General features: G+C 37.8%; 1 protein-coding gene across 3 annotated transcripts in view; it reads left to right on the top strand.

Annotated features, from left to right (window-relative positions):
• The first annotated feature begins 2,421 nt into the window (after positions 1 to 2,421).
• LOC149654340 (cell adhesion molecule Dscam1-like) overlaps positions 2,422 to 19,179 on the top strand; it is a 57,850-nt gene continuing 41,092 nt past the window's right edge. For 2 of the 3 annotated variants that reach the window (XM_089845808.1, XM_089845807.1), the window contains exon 1: positions 15,589 to 15,828. In XM_089845808.1, coding sequence (XP_089701934.1) covers positions 15,771 to 15,828 — 58 coding nt within the window. In that variant the 5' untranslated portion in view covers positions 15,589 to 15,770. Of the gene's footprint in view, positions 2,515 to 15,588; positions 15,829 to 19,179 lie in introns of those variants that run through there. The other variant, XM_089845809.1, reaches the window with a different exon arrangement.

Genomic DNA, 19,179 nt, shown 5'->3' with positions numbered 1-19,179 from the left:
ATATTGGTTATCATCGATCGGTGTACCACTATACAGTGTTCATTACTTATTTAGGCACGGTCCCCCTTAAATTATTCCGTTGTTGTGTTTCTGTTGTCTTGAAAGAATATCGACGAGTCAAGAAGATAAAGAATTCTCAAGACGTTTTCTTTTTTCTCTTTGCAAGATTACATCCCCGCGCTTTCCTTCATTGCCTTGCGCAACTAAAACCCCGGTTTCCTGTTGAAAAGTATAATAGAGGCTGGTGTGTTTGAGCAATTTGTTTATTTAAGATGGAATTAACATTATTAGGGTATGGTGACAACAGATACATTGGGTATGGCTTGCTTCAAACAAGACAGAAGTAATTTCTAATCAATCAAATAGACGTGGGAGCAACATTGAACCTTTCAAATGTGTGATTATAAACCGAGCAGTGGCGCGAAACTGAACCTTCTGAAGGTGCTACTATAAGCCATACAGTGGTAGAAAAGCGAACCTTTCGATGGTATGAATTTCAACCTTTTGCGGGTCCAATGTTGAACCTTCAAAAGGAACCCTTGAAAATAGTTCATTTTGGAACCGAGTAAGGTGCTCACAGGGTTGCATGACAATGAACCTTTAAAAGTTCAATTTCGGAACATTTTCATTTACAGTGTAGGTGTGTTGATAGCACTTAATTTTCTTAAGACAGAACTTGGACAACAAAGACTTAAATTAAGCTGTGTCTTCAAACAATACAAACCATCCAAATTTGGTGGTGGACTAGTAGCGTTGATGTCCTGTCTAACGTCTTTGTTCTGTTGTAAACAGATCCTATCAATGTTAAGTCTTTCCGACGTTACAGAAGGCGTTTGCTTTGGATCAAGTGAACGACGCTGTAGCAGCTAGGGCCATGAAGTTTGTGAATTATGCTTGTCACAATTGCAGGTTTATGACAAATGGTTTTCCCTCTCTTTGGAACGTCCCCTATTCCCAGTTCTCGTCTTCTTTCGTCTCCCATGTGGCATTTCGGGGTCTCGTATCTCTTTATACACGCGTTGTTGCTTTTTATTTGCGCGTGACAGTTATATTTCCAAAGAATTTCTAGTTTTTTTTTTTGCGTACATACCCATCTCTCTTTAGCTGTTTGGACATGCTTTCGGGGCCTTTACTGTCTGAAGTGCCCGCTACCCAATATTATACGAGATGAAATGGGCCTCGGGGTGATAAATTTTACCTTTTTAGTTTAAAGGGTACCTGCATGGTAATGTAGTTTCGTTTCTATTGTATTATGGTTTTTTGATACGACAGTGAATTAACTAGGGAATACATTTATTTCTTTCTCGTTCAGTTTTAAATGGTTTTATTCCCAATTGTAAGCGTTCGTATAACACAGTTGATTTAACCCAACTTCTCAACTCGAACCTGTTCCTGTATTTATATATATTTTTTGAAATTTTTGTTTTTCCAATTGGGAAAAATCAATTTCATTTGCATTTAGATGTGTTTTACCTAAACCATAAATTTAAATGATAATAGAAAATTTTGTTATTTTTTATTGAGAAAATTTGCGTTATTTTTGGACTGAAATATTCTGTATGTTTCGTTATTTAGATCTTGGTATGTGTTTTATAGTATTGGGTTAAAATATCTGAATTCGGAAAACACGTTTTATTATTTTTTATGTATAAATTCAGGTCCAGGCCACAAATATTACATCAGTAGATTCAGGCGATTTCTAACTTCTTTTTTCTATCGGGACCGGCTAAACTCGTCAGCTCCTACGTCCGCGAGTTTGCGATGGTTAAAGTCCCCCTGAAAAATACAAATATGGAATAGAAAGATTTCTCAAATTTGTAAAATACAAATGTGTATTGCCAGAAATCCAGTAGGTAGACGTGATTCAAAGTTAAACGCACTGTTCAATAAATACGTGGTTGAAACGCAATTTTTTTACCACTGTTAAAGAGATGACGTAGTTTATACCTCAATAATGTTCTTAACAAACTGACAACTGACAACTAACTTCTGTTTGGACTGAAATATAATCCGTGAAAAGCCAAATGAAGGACGTACAGAATTTAGAAAACAAGTCCTTGTGAGTTTTTATTTTTTTTTTCTTATTACTTTAGCGTAGTAACTTCAGTTAACGACATCCATCGGTTTGATAGACCTGATTCCCGTAGCCATACACGCCTATACGAAGCTTGAATGGGATCCAAATCAACTAGTTTTTGGTGTAAGGAGGTTTAACCTTCAGTACCAGAAAGGAACCAAACGAAGTACTTGGGACTTTACCTCCAACCAGAACATTAAGTTCCAGTATAGGTAGAAATTGGGAGTACTTCATTTATTATCGCCTTCTGTTGTAGGAAATGTCTTGAGCTCTGAAGAAAACTGATTCTGTGAACCAGAAAAAACCGGGGGTGGAAGTAGGAAGTTGTATGTTGGACGACGAGAGCGAGAGGAAAGGATGCGGGGAAGCGGAAAAAAAAGGGCTAAAGTGACAAGCCCGACATCACGTTCCACTTTATTGATTTCTTACTCTGTGGAGTAAGTTATTCATGAATGCCTTCCAACGTTTTCTTCCTCTATTTTCCGAGTTGCTCTCTGCAACATCGCTCTCACCCACCCACCTCTCCCTCTTCTTTTAGTATTCGAACTCTCTTGTAACTGTGATAACCAAAAACAAGGAAGGCCCAAACACAGATCCATATCTTGCATTTTTATTTATTCCTAGCTAAGAGTTGGCGTCCCAACTTGCTTATCAGACCATGATTGTTAATTGAAAGATTAAGTATTTAGTACCGTTGGAAAGGTGAGAAATAGGACTATAACATACTCGAAGGACTTCCCTGTATCTCTTATGTAACCAGAGTTAAGAGGTGTTATGTAAATAAGCCCATTTTAATCTTATGGAGATAGATGATGTTTATAAACATTTTGGTTAATTACTTGGGCCCTGATTGTAATTGTAACCACAAGTATTTGGTATCGTTGGATAGGGGAGGAGTTTGGCTATAACATACTCAAGGGACTTCCCTGTATCTCTTATGTAACCAGAGTTAAAAGATATTGTGTAAATAAGCCCGTTTTAATCTTATGGAGATGGTGTTTGTAAACATTTTGGTTAATTACTTGGACCCTGATTGTAATTGTAACCCCAAGTATTTAGTATCGTTGGATAGGGGAGGAGTTGGGCTATAACATACTCAAAGGACTTCACTGTATCTCTTATAGAAGCAGTGTTAAAAGGTGTCTTATAAATAAGCCCAAATTAATCCTATGAAGAGGATCTTTATGAACATTTTGCATTGTTATTCGGGCTGTACACGATTTAAAGAGTATTTGTACCAGCCACGAGGGCTCAGTCAATGAACCCTGTGAACTATGTCTTGGTTTACCGGGTTGAAAAAGTGTTTTTGCGCCGGGTTTTCCTCGCGTCCGTCACCTATGAAGCTTACCGAGACTCCACCTTCAATTTCGAAAACTTATAGACCCCCACTCCATTCCAGAGTCTTAGGCCTACATCTTGAAGGGGATAAAAATTTATATACATATGTAAAAAAATCGTCCAGGAATAGAAATGAATTCGAATTTATAAAACGAAAAATTGTTATAAGAATATCCTACTTCTTATATGATTGAAATATGGAGCGTGTGTGTACCAAGAACTTATCAATGAATAGCCGTATTAGGTTTCCATAGTGATATGTGCACGTGCAATAAATAAACACGTGGAGGTCTTAACTGAAAGCCTATGGTATTAGGAATTCCATAGAAATATTTTGAGAAATGAAGTACAGGCGCTATTCAGGTGGTAGGCATTTTTCCCCGCGAAAATATGTCATAAAGGCGCGAATTTAGCCACGTGGATGTGTGAGGGATAGAAGGTTGGCAGCGCGTGCGTGCACCTAACCGTGTTTGTTCTCATCTCCGTAATTATTTTCCTCATTTTCTGCAAGAATGCTTTGAAAGAGAGCTAGCTCCTTTACATCGGTCGGGGGAAACTATACGCCGTTCGCCATCTAAGAATGGACTTAGTCTCTATACAAAACACGTGTGTTACTTGACCAAAGCAATACTGGCCTCCCTCCGAGTAAACAATGAATTGTTTACTTGATTTTTTTTAAATTAGTAAATATCAATTTGTATTTTGGAAATTAATTTATAATGGGGAAAAAATGTATATATTACATTTTCTGTGATAGAAAATGTTTCAATACGTAATTTAATTATTTATTTATATGCCGTTATCCCTTAATTTGACCTTTGATATTATTTATCTTTAAGAAATCACAAGAAAATAATTAGTAATGTTTGTCAAAATTGACGCTGAATTCGAAATTTTTCAAAACCATATTTTTTTTCGGTTTTTGGAAATTTTCTTTTTGGATGAATAGGGTCGGGTTAAAGACGTTGGGTCATTTCCTTCCGAGTAAAGTTTGAAGCCTTTCAAGACTGTACTTAGGACTAAGGAACCTTTGACCCCTTCTCCACTCTCCCTATTACGAACTAGTTTCCTAATAATTTTCCTTTTTGGTAGTTTGGTAGTAGTCTATTAGGAAAGGCTTGGAAAAATGCGGTTTATTAAGCGGAAAAATCCGGGAAACTCCCCTTTTCTCTTTCTCTCCAGCACAATGCCACCGACTCTATATATAATATACTCCTAATATTAATAACAGAAGTTCATAAAATACGAAGTACGTACACTAATGAAATTATTTCATTTTTTTCCATAGGGAGCTTTAGGTTGGGGGAGGGGCTAAAATTCGTAAGATAGTTTGCAAGGCCATATTGGTGGGTTCAAAGCTAAAAGCCACCAATATGGATACCAGAACCATGGCTATACTTAGGAGGGTGTGACGTACTAGTCAGTAAACTGAAAGGGGTTAGTTGGTAAAAACGTAACCAAAACCTTTCGCACCTAACTTGATTTCACGGAACATTGCAGATTTAATCATTAGTTTAACTGGGCTGGGAGATATTTTAATTTTTAATATCAACAATTCTACTACTGTATCTTGAATGCACCTATCCTTTTGACGAAACGTTCTTACTTTAATTATTACGAACTTCTAATAATACTCGAAGTTGGAGAAACGCGGCAAAACGGGCTGGAATTTTATACGAACCATTTATCTTGGTATTTTTGACAGGTCCCCTACACTTTTACCTTAGCGGCTCGCGAGGAAATTCGCGCCCATATCCAGATTCCTATGTAGAGCTATAGGAAAGTTGAACGTTGGACCATGGGGCAAGCAATATGTCCTATACCCTAATGCCCAAACGTTATATCTCAACTTAATTCCAACAAAACGTTTAGCGCCTGTTTATGGAACATACCTACTTAAGATGTTTTTGCACTAACACATAAGGAATATGAATTCTGGGATATGAATGAATAAAGAGCGTATATAGTGCGGCCATAGGTTCAGGGGAATTGTATTCTGGTATATGAAAATCTTGAAAAGCGGTGAAGTCAATTTGCTTTTGTGAAAAGTCTAAGAGCGAAGCGGTGTCTGCCCAAGAAGCTTCGCCGCTCGCACCAAAACTCAAAAGAAGATTGAACATTTTGATTAGGTTGACAGTTTAACTTCTCCAGGCTTCCAACCTTCGACCCCTCCCGCCTTTAAACTTTTTCTCTTTCCTGTTTTTGATAATGGATGGACCTCAAAATTAATCACAGTTTTATGATATAAGGATAATTTGGCACACGTTATCCTATAAGTAAAAGCAAGTTCAGTTCCCAATCTACGAATTTTATTTATTGTTTATCAGTTTGAAATTTATAGTTTTCCGTGAAATCTTTTACATAAAAAAGATTTATTCGAACTTCTTCTATTTCTTCTGGTGTGCGAACCAATTGAATTTTGTCATGGACATGATGACCTTTAACCTTTAGAAGCCAACTTTATAGGGAATCTGAGGGTGATTAACATTTCTCTCGATTTGACCTGACTGTAAAATATCTTCAGTCAGTAATACTAAATAGATCGATCAGTAAGTTGATTGATATTGACAAATTTTGTTACCTTCCATTGTTTGTTATCATACCACGCAGTCCTTGTAGGCTATATAGTATCATAAATATCCGGAAGGTTCTTAGGCTAGGCCCTACTTTGAATAACAGGCGCCCTTACGTATGACCCTATTCAGGTCCTGATACCTATATTTATTGGAAACCGCTATAACTCTAAGAAAGTTCGATGACAGACTTCTTCTCGGAATGATTAAGAACCATTCGCATCTAATTAATGTATAGTTACGTAATCTAGAGCTCTACATTGCTAGTGTTATTTATATATAAAGAATAACTTATATACGTAGGGCTAAATAATGACGTAGCTTCGGCAATATATGGATATTGACATAAGTATATTACGAATTTTTTCCTGAAAGTCAGACTTGTCTTATAGAAAGTTTTCTGAAGATGGAGGTAGGGAAGTTTGGTCAGTATAGGAATCTCTCTTCACGAAATGTAGCAGGTCACGTGACTTATATTCGGCGTTAGTTTGAACTGCGCAGTCTCGGTTGGAAACCAGTAGTGCCGCCTATCCTCAGCACGATGCGCGAGAAAAGTGCGCACATGCACATCCAAGCCGAAAACGGGATTTTTGGCCCACTTCCCTATCTCCATCTTCCTTGGATGTACCAACCAGAACCAAATACATATCCTTCGTTTCCACTTGCATTCCTAGCTTTAAACACTGCATCTCTGAATGTCCGTTGATAGAACTAACGCTAATCTTAATTTCTTTTCCGATTGCTCATACCGATTTTTGTATCGACGAAGCAAGCCAGCAACCCCTCTTCTAATTTTCCCAACCCCATATATTATTAAGGTCCATGCCTTTAATGTTATTACATATCTATACTTTATCTACCCCTTTAAAGTGTATATAGCAAACCACAGTATCTGTTAGGGTCATAAAAAGCAGCCTTCTTTCTTAAAGAAAACGAAAAGAAAAAAAAATGAGAAACAGGCCATAAGTTTGGGAAGCTTGCAAGCTACTTGTGTGTGACATTATTAATCCATAAAAGATTTCTCCAGTAAGATTATGGGTGTTAAGAATTTTTTTATTTACAACGCAGGCCGGCCGTAAGACATTTCGAAAAACATTTTTTGAATAAAATTAAGATGGGGATAAGAAACAGGGCGAGTGAGTGGGTGGGATGAAACGACAGTAGAAAGATGATAGTAAAAGATACTAAGATTTTTGGCAAGGCGAATGGTTCTTGGAGGAACTAAGAGAGAGAGAGAGCCAGAGATGGTCGCGGAGAAATCCCAAATCCTTTCTACGAAATGACCTCATTAGGTATAGGAAAATAACAAGACACGAAAATCATTCTTCCGTGAAGCCTGTATGTGTGTATCGTGTTCTTACAAGTCGGCTTTCTATAGAAGTAGATTTAAAACCTACAAGTTTAAACCTACTGCATGAGTTCGCAACTTCAAGCTACTACATTTGCTAAGGCAGACATCGTTAATCTTGTGAGGAGAAATGCTTATGAATATTTTGCTTAATTACTCTGTCCCTAATTGATTTAACCCGCAAGTATTAGGTATCGTTGAAAAGGAGAGAAATGGGGCTCTGACATACTATAATGATTTACCAGAAACTCTTACAGAACCAGAGTTATGACCCCTTCAAAGTTGAGGTCTAAAAAAACACATGTTAACACTTTGGAAAGGACGTCTATTAACATTTTTCTTAATTACTCGGGCCCTGATTATTGTGACCCCAAGTTTTGGGTATCGTTGAATAGGAGAGAAATGGGGCTATAACATACTCTAATTATTTTCCAGTAACACTTACAGAATCAGAGTTATGATCCTCCAAAGTTGAGGCCTTAAAAAACATGTTAACCCTTTAGAGAGGACGTCTATGAACATTTTTATTTATTACTCGGGCCCTGATTGTTGTGACCCCAAGTATTGGGTATCGTTGACCTTAACATAGTCAAAGAACTTCCCAGCATCTCTTACCAAAACGGTATCACCAATAGGAAAAGCGCATGCACTATTGCACTTCCCGCCAGCCTGCAGGATTCGAACCCGTAAGGTTGTCTGTTCTAACTAAAAAGAAGACGTGCTAACTAAAAGGGGAAATAGACGCGTGTGGAAGCAAGTACAAAATGGGGGGGGGGCGAATGAGGGTGCCGAGAAACTAACGGATGATGTATTGGGTCGCTTTCAGAAGATGAGATTAGAGGGGAATGGCGTTCGCATTTGACGCATCTCGAATAATCTGACACGCCTCATTTCTCCCGCGCTTTCTCACCATACCCCGTTTCGCTATAATCAATTTAGACTGCACCCTCCTTCTCCCTCCCCTAGGACATTTTACATACATACATACCACTCCGCCGACGACGCTTTCCTTGCCTTGCCTATATGGGGTAACGCCTTTTCTTTCAAAGTAGAAATGCAATATCTTGTATTCCTGTTTATTATTTGGTAAGAAACAAATGATAAGAATGGATATAGCTCTGTAGTAAGTGGCCCAGTCGCTGGTGATGTTAGTGTATTGCGGGTATGGTGTTTACCATGTTGTCCAAGTCTTCATTTCGTTCTTACTGCTAACTTCTATGACTGGAGATTTTGATTTTATTTATCTTTTTTGATTTCTCTAAAAGATGAAAATATTTAGACAATTGGGTTTATTTGAATTAATTGAGGCTTTGATATGCAAAGGAATAGGTTAGAAATAATTTTTACTTCAATGAGGTTATAACAGTAGATTACTTCTATTATAAGGCTCTACTTTTTACTTCCCAGTATTAATTTATGCAACATACCAATAGATATGAACCTCTCAAAATTAAATTACTTAATTAAACTCAATTACGATTTAAATTGACTAGAAGATTATTTAACCGATTTACTTGAAACGTATAAATTCATTGTAATAATATTTTAGTTTCATTTCCACTTTAAAGGGTGACTTTCTCTGCCCCTTGCCTCCCATACACACCCCCAAGTGGTGGCCCCTGAGAGAATTCAATAAACACATCAAAATGAATCGGTTAAGGGACGGCGCGGACTTTGGAGAAACATTTTTGATTCAAAGAGAGTTTGAATTCAAAGACGAGAAAAGAAAGATACCCTGATATGATAAAAAGGCTAGCGTATACCACCATCAAAGATTTCCAAAGCTCTACTGACTATAGCCTACCCTGGATACTACTTATATGTAACGCATTTTTAAAAGTTTAAAGAAAGGTTCAAAATATATTTGAAAGAGAGTAAAAGAAATAATAAATTCTTTTTCTTCAATTTTTAAATTCTAGATTCGGGTCTCTTTTTTTCTCGTATTATTATGCTCCCATGTATTTTTGACCTCTACGATTTGAACTTTGTATATTTACAAATCACTTTACTTCAGTACCTATAAATCTTTGAAATTACTTGAAAGTCGTTGAAAAGTTTTTGAAATGACTTGGGAGTTGTTGTAAAGTTTTTGAATTCACTCTGAAGTAGTTGTAAAGTCCTTGAAATCTTTTGAAAGTCCTGGAAAAGTTTTTGAAATCACTCTGAAGTCGGTGTAAAGTCCTTAATCTTTTGAAAGTCCTGGTTAAGTCTTTGAAATAACTCGAAAGTCGTCCTAAACTCCTTGAAATCTTTTGAAAGTCCTGGAAAAGTCTTTGAAATCACTCAAAATTTGTGTTAAACTCATTGAAATCTTTTGAAAGTCCTGGTAAAGTCTTTGAAAGTATTTGATGTTGTAGCCGTTGTAGAAAATACATCGAAAGTCAGAAATCTGTTGTAAGACAAATGTCCCCTAGTGATTTGTCCCTCGAACAATCTTAAGTATAAATAAACTAGCTCTTCGAATTGAGAATATTTGACCAAAGAGATTTTGCTTGCTCTGTAGTAAGCTATGAATAAAATGGAGATTTCTCATTTATTAAAACTTCCAGGCACTCAAAGTGCATTACTAGAAAACTGCTGTAAAGTGGGTATACGCGCTATGAAGCCCGTATGGACTCTTCTTAAAGTTTATTTATAGGTTTTGTGGGCGAGAGAGCGTGTCGTTATAGCGTCTATAGAGAGCCACGAATCATCCAGACTTTCAATTCAAAAGTTGAAAATTCATGGCTTGAAAAATATTTTGCCACCACCCACCTTCAAAAGTATATTTTTCTCGACCTCAATAAATATTAACTCTATTCAAGTCTAACAAATATTATTCTAAGTTTTCTGTACCATAAATTTATAACCGTAAGTTGAAATCGCGCGAAAAAACCTGGGTTTTCACCGTATAGAAAAAGCTTAAGACTTACTTGAACTTGTGCTATGAAAACTTATGATTGGTGTTTCAAGTCTGGTACCAATTCTTGATCAGTAGTACACGCCAAATTTTTAAAACTAGATTATAACCTCATTTTTATACAATGTTTAACAGTTAAATTTGTTTGGGGGCAAGTTATGTCAACAAAGAAGTAGTTTATGTTATGTTAGCAGACGACTTTTCAATTTGCTTAATATTGCAACTATTTTAAACGTTATTGCAAAAGCTGGTCATTTAGTTTTGAGGGTGTGACGCCCCAAAAAAGGTCCAAATTGTTGGAAAATATTCAATAATAATGGCGTATATTTTTTAAATGCAAATAGCTAGAAATCAATTGTAAAACTATTCTTGGCGCCCTTATAATTTAGCTGTCTCTTTTCGGGTTTGCCTACACAATCATCTGACACTTTCGCGTCGTTTCTGTAACGACATCCAAGAAGCGCGCCATCTCGTTAATTTAGTCCGTTTCATTCCCAGCCTTCCTTGTTATAATTGAATTGTTTCGTTGTAAAAGCGCCAGAGTGTAGCTTAACCCGTATTGCACTCTTAGTTGAAAAATATATAGCGCCGTTTTTGGGCCATTTTGGCGGGAGGCCCTTATCGCTCCCTCGAGGAAGGTTTGGCGCCAATTTAAGCGTTAACCGCTTTTTGGCGGGAAAGAGAGAAACCCCTTATCTTCGCGCCTGTCAACTACGCTCAAAAATTAGCAATTTTTTAATTATTGTAATTTTTCCGAATTATATAGGACACACACACGCCAAACTCTCGTTTTGATATTAATGTTTTTAGATAGCGGTAGGTCCTGAGAAATCCGTTGAGGCCTTTAATTATCTTGCTACGATTAATTAATGATATTAAATGAAAGTTATAGTGTCGCTCACGGAAATCTCGAAGAAATAAAATTTAATGCGAAAATAAACCTTAAAAGCGATTTTTATTATTTTTGAAACACCCCTGTATGGTGGCTTCACCCCTGGACATTGAAGCTCAGCGAGAAAACCCTTTCTACAGGGGCTCGTAGGAAATACATAAACGCGGGTTCGATGGCGGCTTACGCGGCAATCCAAGGGGAAATGGGCTGGAGCTCCATGGAGGCCAGAGAAGCTCGTTCCAAACTCAGGTACCTCGGCCGCCTAAAGTTCCTCCCCCAGGACAGATTGGCCAAACAAGTGTACGAGTCCATTCGTGCTAACGGTCTAGCGACAGCATGGACTTTCCGCGTCGCGGCGTTGGATAGAAAATATGGGGTCGGCACCGCTAGGGGTGAAGCAACATCCTATGCTACCTGGGCCAGCCAAGTCGACGGGGAAACAACCGAGCACGCTGAACGGACGTGGCGCTCCGCAATCTCCGCCAAGCAAAGCCTACGGCACTACGGGGCTAAAGCGCTTCCCTCCGTGGAGGCCTGCTATGATGGCTCTCACGGAGGAGGCCTCCTTTTCCAGGCACGGACGGGGTCCCTGCTTACGGGTGTCCGCCGCGCCGACTTCGGCGATTACCAGCGCACCTGTCGCCTCTGTGGTCTCCAGGACGAAGATGTCTTTCACGTCTTAATGGCGTGTCCAGAGACATGTGCCTCCCCCGCGACTTCCGATTGGCGACATGTCAATCGTGGTAGCCCGTTGGAAGTCGTCCTAGGTCTGGAGGGCTCCGTGTGGGACCACGACGCCGTTCGGGCCATCCTCACGACCTGGTGGACCAAAAATGAAGCCTGGCGACGCGCCCACCCTGACTCGTCCATACCACATTATCTGGACCGATAGGTCTCAAGACTTCCGTCCCCCGCTGCCACCACAACATTTGCGCATTTTGTTGGACTTATTAACTTCTGCTGCGCTCCCCCAATTGTAGGGAGCCGCCCTGTTTCAAAAGGGCGTACCATTGTACGGCGAACAATTAAACCTGTAAACCTGTAAACCTGGGCTTGAAAACCCCTAAATGCTGGCTTTCCTTTAGGTTCTCAAAATTTTAAATTTTTATATTTTTAAATTTTGAAAACAGATTTTTTTATTGTTCCTTTCTTGAAGTAATTAAATTCTAACATTAATTATTATCTTAAAATTTAATAACGAATAGTTTCATATTTTTCCAACACAACAAAAATCTCAAATTTCTAATTCTTAGATTTCAAACAACAAAAATCTCAAATTACAAGTTAATAAAATTCAAACTAAGACCATTACCTCTAGTCCTTAGATGTCCACCAACTTGTACATTGTATTTTAATGAACTTCTGATTAGCGCACTTAATAAATAATTGGGGCAAAGTTAACCTAACTAACGATGAAGTAAGTTGGCTTCAATTTAATTTCCGCGCTATCAAATTGTCTCTATCATAAGTAACATAATTGAATTCCAAGTATATCTTCCCAGGGAATTCCAATTTAATAGTAAACATATAAGGTCATGGTTTTGATCAGTTTTAAACCCTCAACATTCTGAATTATTTTTGAAGAGACAACCACGAGTCGAATGAACGATCGTCCATTTTTTTCTTAGTAACTTAATATCTAATTATTTCATTTATGATTGTTGTTTTTTTCTCTTTCGTATTTCTTGCTTATGGGGGGTAGGGATATGATCTTAATAACCATACAATGCTACTGAACTAACGAAGCCGAGCTAGGGATACCAAGAGAGAGTGAGAGAGAGAGATCCACACGATAACGTCCCTGAAGATATACGGTATATCCTTGATTAAAAAAGGGACCAAGGAAGGCTTACTGGCAAGAGTAACTAACTAACTAAATAACTCGGGGGCACCGCAACGTGATTGCCTTTCCTACCATTACCGTATATTCCAAGGAGAGATGATGCCACAAACCCGTGACGAGAGATGGAACACTCAGATAGGATAGGAATGTCTACTCAATTATGTATAGGCAGGTATACACTTTTAATTATGGAGATGTAATAAACACAGGCTGTTAATCCAAAAAAGGGGTAATTGTAGTTGAACCGAATTACAGTTTCAAATTCAATTCAAAGAGACCAATTTTGTCACAACAGACACCGTATTTCCAAGTTATGATTAACATTGGAGTGTTTTTATGGATAACCCCTTAATTTAATGAACGCTGTCGTTCAGTTTCTTACTTGAGTTTAAGGGGGTTATCCTTAAAACTCTCCAATCATATCTTGTTTAAGGGTTGTCCCTAGAACCATATCCCGCTCTACAACTCTTTTGAAAAACACTGTACATTCTTAACAAAAATCCATGTTCTTAACATTGATTGACATTTGACCTAAAATATAATCAGGTAAAATCAAATGAAGGTAATATAGAGTAGCCTTAAAAGTCAGAGATAGTAATTTAAATTAATGTGAAAATTATTTATTAAAAATATTTCAATTCTTCCTTTAAAATTATCATGAGCACTTTGTAGCGTTCGATCTCAAAGGGGTTGATGTGTGATGACGTTTCAACGTAGTCATAAAGCGAGCGAAATTGCCGAAACTTTGGGGTGAAATAAAGCGCAGTTAGTTCTTCATTAGATAAAGTATCTAATTTCCTTAAATAAGGACTAGCCCAACCCTCCCGAGAAGCGAGCGAGCGAGCGAGCGGCCAGGGACCTAGGGTTAACGCTAATGTTTTCGCATTTGCATATTTGAGATCTGCCATGCCATGCCATACCAGACTAATCTAGATCAGGACCCCCACCAGTGAAACACCGCCCGTCACATCAACCAAGGGGATCCACGCTTACACGAGAAATTTTTGCTATAGCGATGTATTGAATTGCGTTTCTGTTTCGTGGGTGTCTTATAGCTGTCGAAGGGTGGAGAACCCCTCGTTTTAGTCGATAACTCATTACCAATACAGCGTAGATATATATTTTCACGCCAACGCGCATCGCTTGGCTTTTTTTGGGGGGTGCTGTTGGGGGCTTCATCCCGAAAGAAAAAAAAATAATAAAAACCACCACCGAGTCGAAAGAATGCCTAAATGACGTAACTACAAATTGTTTTAAATTAAACAACAAATTAATAAATAATATAAGCTATTAATAAATAATAGAATACCTATTAAAATTTCGTATTGGACGTTATGGCTTAAGCTAGGGTCCGTAGCCCTAACTTGGAACAGCGTTTATTTGGAACATCTTTTGTTTAAATTGTCATAAATTAAGTTTGAGAGCTTGAAATAAATACTTTAAGGAATCATTTTGAAGATTGAAAACTCCTCTATTCCTTGAACACAGCCGCGAGACTCTAAAAGATACAACCATAAATTAGGCAGGGATGTTCCAAGTTAGGAAGGGGGTGTTCCATTTTAGCCTTTACTGTTCCAAATTTTGGGATACCATCTAGATTTTCTTAAACCCATTTTTCTGGAAAAGTATGCGTCGTGGAATTTTGAAAATGGTTGCAATACATAGGCAATAGTTCAAACTTTATGTATTGGTTAGCTTGTACACTATGGTAAATTATTTAATACATAAATATCTATTTCTTCCAACAAAAAGAGTATTCCAAGATAAGGGTACTAACTATATAATAAAAAAAAATAAAAAAATGTAAAACTTTTTAACTGGCACGTGGGAAAGAAAACCTAATGAAAAATTCACGCGCCATTCCGAAAAAGGCGCGAAAAATCCATAAAACTTGGCACGTCACGTAGAAATATAATCAGACGCTTTAATTATATAGCAGCTAAGAACTAAACTTCCTAAAGTAAATTCGATCCGAACTAACGCAGATATTATATTTTGCTTCTAAGCTGTTGAAAATTCTTTTCGCCACTAGCTCGTTTCCTCTCTAAGTATAGCTAGCTACCTACCTACAAGGGGAATAATTATTAGCCCTAGCTTAAACGCTTTGTTTCTTGCTTCGGATGTCGTATACGTGGAACAGGGAAAAACGGGGTATGAGTATGACCCACCAAAGAGCCCCCCTTCCCCCACACACAATTACCTGACGTCACTACTTGCCCAACTTCTGGGTATACGTCAGCACTCGCAGATCATATACATTCCTTTAGGAATCCCTTCCAACCAATCACGAACCAAGAAAGACCTGAAAAGAAAGTAACAACGCAACCTTAGTAATACTCTTAAACCTAACGAAAAGTGTATAGAAGACTTAATTAAATTGAAAACTAGTCTTGCAAGTTTAAAGTAAATTTCTCTGATTTTTTTTTTTTTTTGGTTTTATGGAGGAATTCGTGTTGTTTACTTTGGGTCTTTGGTTTAACAGTTTTAGGTTGCGTTGCGTATGTACTTTAAGGAAATGTCTCGAGCGCCATTCTGGCGAGTGGCGGGAGTTTTTGGCGGAAATTTCCTCGTGCTCTCCCTTTCTCCGGTGGTGGGCAGTGGCGTGGTCCGATGTCAGTTTCAGTCGCGTGTTCGCGGTGTGCTCGTGTGGAAGTAGGAAGTTATGGTTCCGGGATTGTTCCCTAAATTGACGATCAAATCTTTAGCAGCACGCGTCGTTCGTGATTTGTCATTTTCGTTGATTCAACCAATACAAGTTCCCTAAAGGCCTTCTGGAAAAAAAGCGATAATCATAATTTAAATGCCGATTTTACTGACTATCATGACAAGGATTTTACGCAGTGTAACGTGCTTTCTAGGTTTGTATATATGCCTATGTTATATACCTTTTGGGTTTCATCGTGTTATGTGACATTGTTTTTACAAAGCATATATCATATACATTTACTCAATTTTTGTATAGATAGGCAATCTCCAAACTTGAAATTGAACCCTAACCCTAACGCTATGTACAAGCAACTGTTCCTAGACTAAGTATTAATGGGTGTAAATTGAAGAAAGATAAACTGCCCGAGATCTACTCTCTAGAATATTCGATTTCCAAAGTTAAGCTAGTTGCCACCGTTGTCGGTTTGAATCGCGGATAGCACGTAGTATACGATACTAGCACGACACCCAAGGGATGGAACTCGGCCTAGGAAAATTAATGGTACCTAACCCCTCTTAGAGATAAGTGAACGTCCGTGTAATGTACTCCATCCTTTGTGGCTTCTCTCTCTCTTATCTTACCGCATTCACAATCAATTGATGAAGATCATACGATTTTAAACATATATTAGACGATAATTGAATTGAAATGATTTGGAATCAGATTTACTTGGTTTTTAAATGAAGTGGGATCAACTCGCAGTTATAAAGTCTAGAGTTGAAAGGTGAATACCGTGCATTCGGTATTCGGCGAGTTCCGATTGACTACTTGCCGAATCGCTAATAATAGTTTGGATGAGTTATATCTTTACGCGCTCGCCTTTTCCCGCTCCGAATGAACACGAATATTCGTTGTCTCGAACTTACCATATATAAAGTTCAAAAAGATCTCTAAAATCGTTTGCTTGTTATACATATATAAAACCTCGGCTATATTCGCTACTCGGGAAATGTCGAATGTATATGACGCCTACAGAAACCAGTATAAAAAAACTCGGGAACAGTTTGCGATTAATACTTGTAATGGACTCTCTACTTATAAAGAGTGCTCATTATTAATTCAGCAATGAAACATGCACGGCCCATTAGACCATATTTGTTTATATCGCCACGAGGGAAACTATATAGAAATCACGTATATATTTCCTTGACCCTTTTAAAAAACAAAACCGGTTTAATATACTTCGCATCATTTAATAACTTTAATTATCAAATTCGTCCATTATGAGATTGAGTTAATTTCATATAATACCTATACCTTAATTTTAATGGTGGCATTTAAAGAAATTGGGCCAGTTAATTTACGAGGCCTTTGTTCTTAGTTCAATAGAGACGTTACAAACTTACCAATTTTCTAAGAGTACCCGCCCACGAGAAATTTAGACTATTTAACCACTGGAATAGAATTATACCTAAGCCTCGTGAAGGAATTGTAGAAAATGGTTGTACGTATATCGGCCATCGTCCAGGAAGTCAATCGTCTAAAATGTTTCTGCTCCATTGAGTTCTCTGATCATTGGCTCTATAGCTCCACCCTATGATAGTTCCCTCGCTCTGTAGCTTGTCATTGTAACGAAGACGGAAAACAATAAGGATAGGATCTGATCTGATCTTGTTGGCCTGCCATTGTTAGAACCATCCTTGGCCTGGAGCTTTTCTGATAATGTCGATTCGGCAGTTTCCAACATGCTACACGTCCATTTCGATGACGTGAGTAAAGTCCATTTCCACCCTTAGTTGACCGGACATAGTTAGGTACCGTTATTAATACTCGCCAGAGGTCAACGTAACGTTTTATGACCCCCTTGATTGTTAGTGATCACTTTGCCATAGATTGACTTAAATGCCCGTGTCGGAAGTAATCCAAATTCTTTATAGCACGATTTTATCTGATAAATCTAGGGAAAATTGATGCGTAGTCTGCTTCACAGTAGAAATTTAACGGTTCAATATTTTCAACTTTCAAGCAGACGACAGATTATTTTAACCAAGATTTTTCAGTTTAAAAATCACCCGTTAAGCCTTGCACTTGCATCGGGAATAAGGTGAATTAATCTGGAGTTAAAGTTATTAAATTGGTATTGCTAACACAGTTACAACCCTTTTTTTCGTTTTCGAAAGTTGAACTCACAATTTTCCATCACTAATTACCCTCTACTTAACATCCAAAACAAAAAAATTACCAACGACAAATTAAGCTGCACCCTTGTTTTAATATCAACTTCGGAAGAATTCTTTTAAAGATTTTTTTTTTCAAAGCCAGAGTTAAAGAAATTCGAGGTTGGAACGTGTTAGTTCTCTTTTTTACTATTATTGTTAAAGCTTTTGTTGTTTTTTAAAAACCGGAGATTAAGCTTTGGGAAACCTTTTAGTGCATGCAGCTCTAGCTGGAAATGAAATTAATCTAGTTCACGTACATACTCCGCTTTTGGTAAGAATCTATACAGAAAAAGAAGTTTTGATTATTATAACACGTTTTCGGTTTTGTACAATGAACGCGATCGAAGCTGGTGCTGAATAAGGAAGCCGTATTATGAAATATAAAAGTTAATTACGAAAAAAATAAGAAATCTTAAAGACCCAACGGGTGTCTCTTGTGGAAAAAATGGAATAGAAGTTACAACATTTTCGACTCCAAGTTGATTTTCCATAGAACCCGATGTACTACGGTCCTATGATTACCCTTTTGGATGCAGTACATTAAATTAACGAATAAGAATTTGTCAATTGCATCGGTTAAGTGCAGTTATCGAAGATGGGAGATAAAAGAACATTTTGTAGTCTATTTACCACTCTGAAAGCATTATAAACAGAAATTCTCGCGTAACGCTAACCTATTGGGATTAGTGGACAAGCGATCGCCTAATTCTATTATGGGTCATCTATATTCCGACAACGTTTCTGTCATCACAACCCCTTAGGGGTATCACGCAATACCCCTATTCCCTTAACCCGGACAGACGAACGAACGAACGATCGAATGAACGAACGGGGGAGGGGAGATGGTGGGACTAATCCCCTTGAGCCGATGAGCTTCTTAGCAAATATCGCGAAACAACCTGTATGTTAGCAAACAAAATAGCTTCCCTCCCTCAAACTTCTTCAAGTCCTACATTCGCCAAGGCTTAACAGAGAAAAAAACCAATAACATCATATTTACCCTGGTGCTATACTAACATAAGCTAATAATGCTTGTGTCTAAGTTACTAAAGAAATGACGCTCTAAAAGGCCAGTTGTAGTGCACGGTCACAGTTATCGGACATAGTTTACCTACAGAAGAGTGTAAAGCTTGGCGGGAAGTACTTTAACTGTTAATCATTAATGGGAAACTGACACCAAATTAATTCTGAATGGTTTGTACCCAAAAAACAGTCATGCCATGACCAGATAAAGGGTAAACTACTTAATATATTATGCATGGCGTCAGGGTACCAGAGGTGACCATTTTTACACGTCTTTAATTGAAGAAGAAAGGTCCAGAAAATGACCTGTCAAAGATTCC

The sequence above is a fragment of the Phalangium opilio genome, unplaced genomic scaffold, assembly GCF_054372755.1.
Source record: "Phalangium opilio isolate 3A_F unplaced genomic scaffold, DU_Popi_V2 ptg000079l_1, whole genome shotgun sequence".
NCBI lineage: Eukaryota > Metazoa > Arthropoda > Arachnida > Opiliones > Phalangiidae > Phalangium > Phalangium opilio.
Note: the sequence above shows the minus strand (reverse complement) of the source record. Positions and strands in the feature narration are given on the sequence as shown.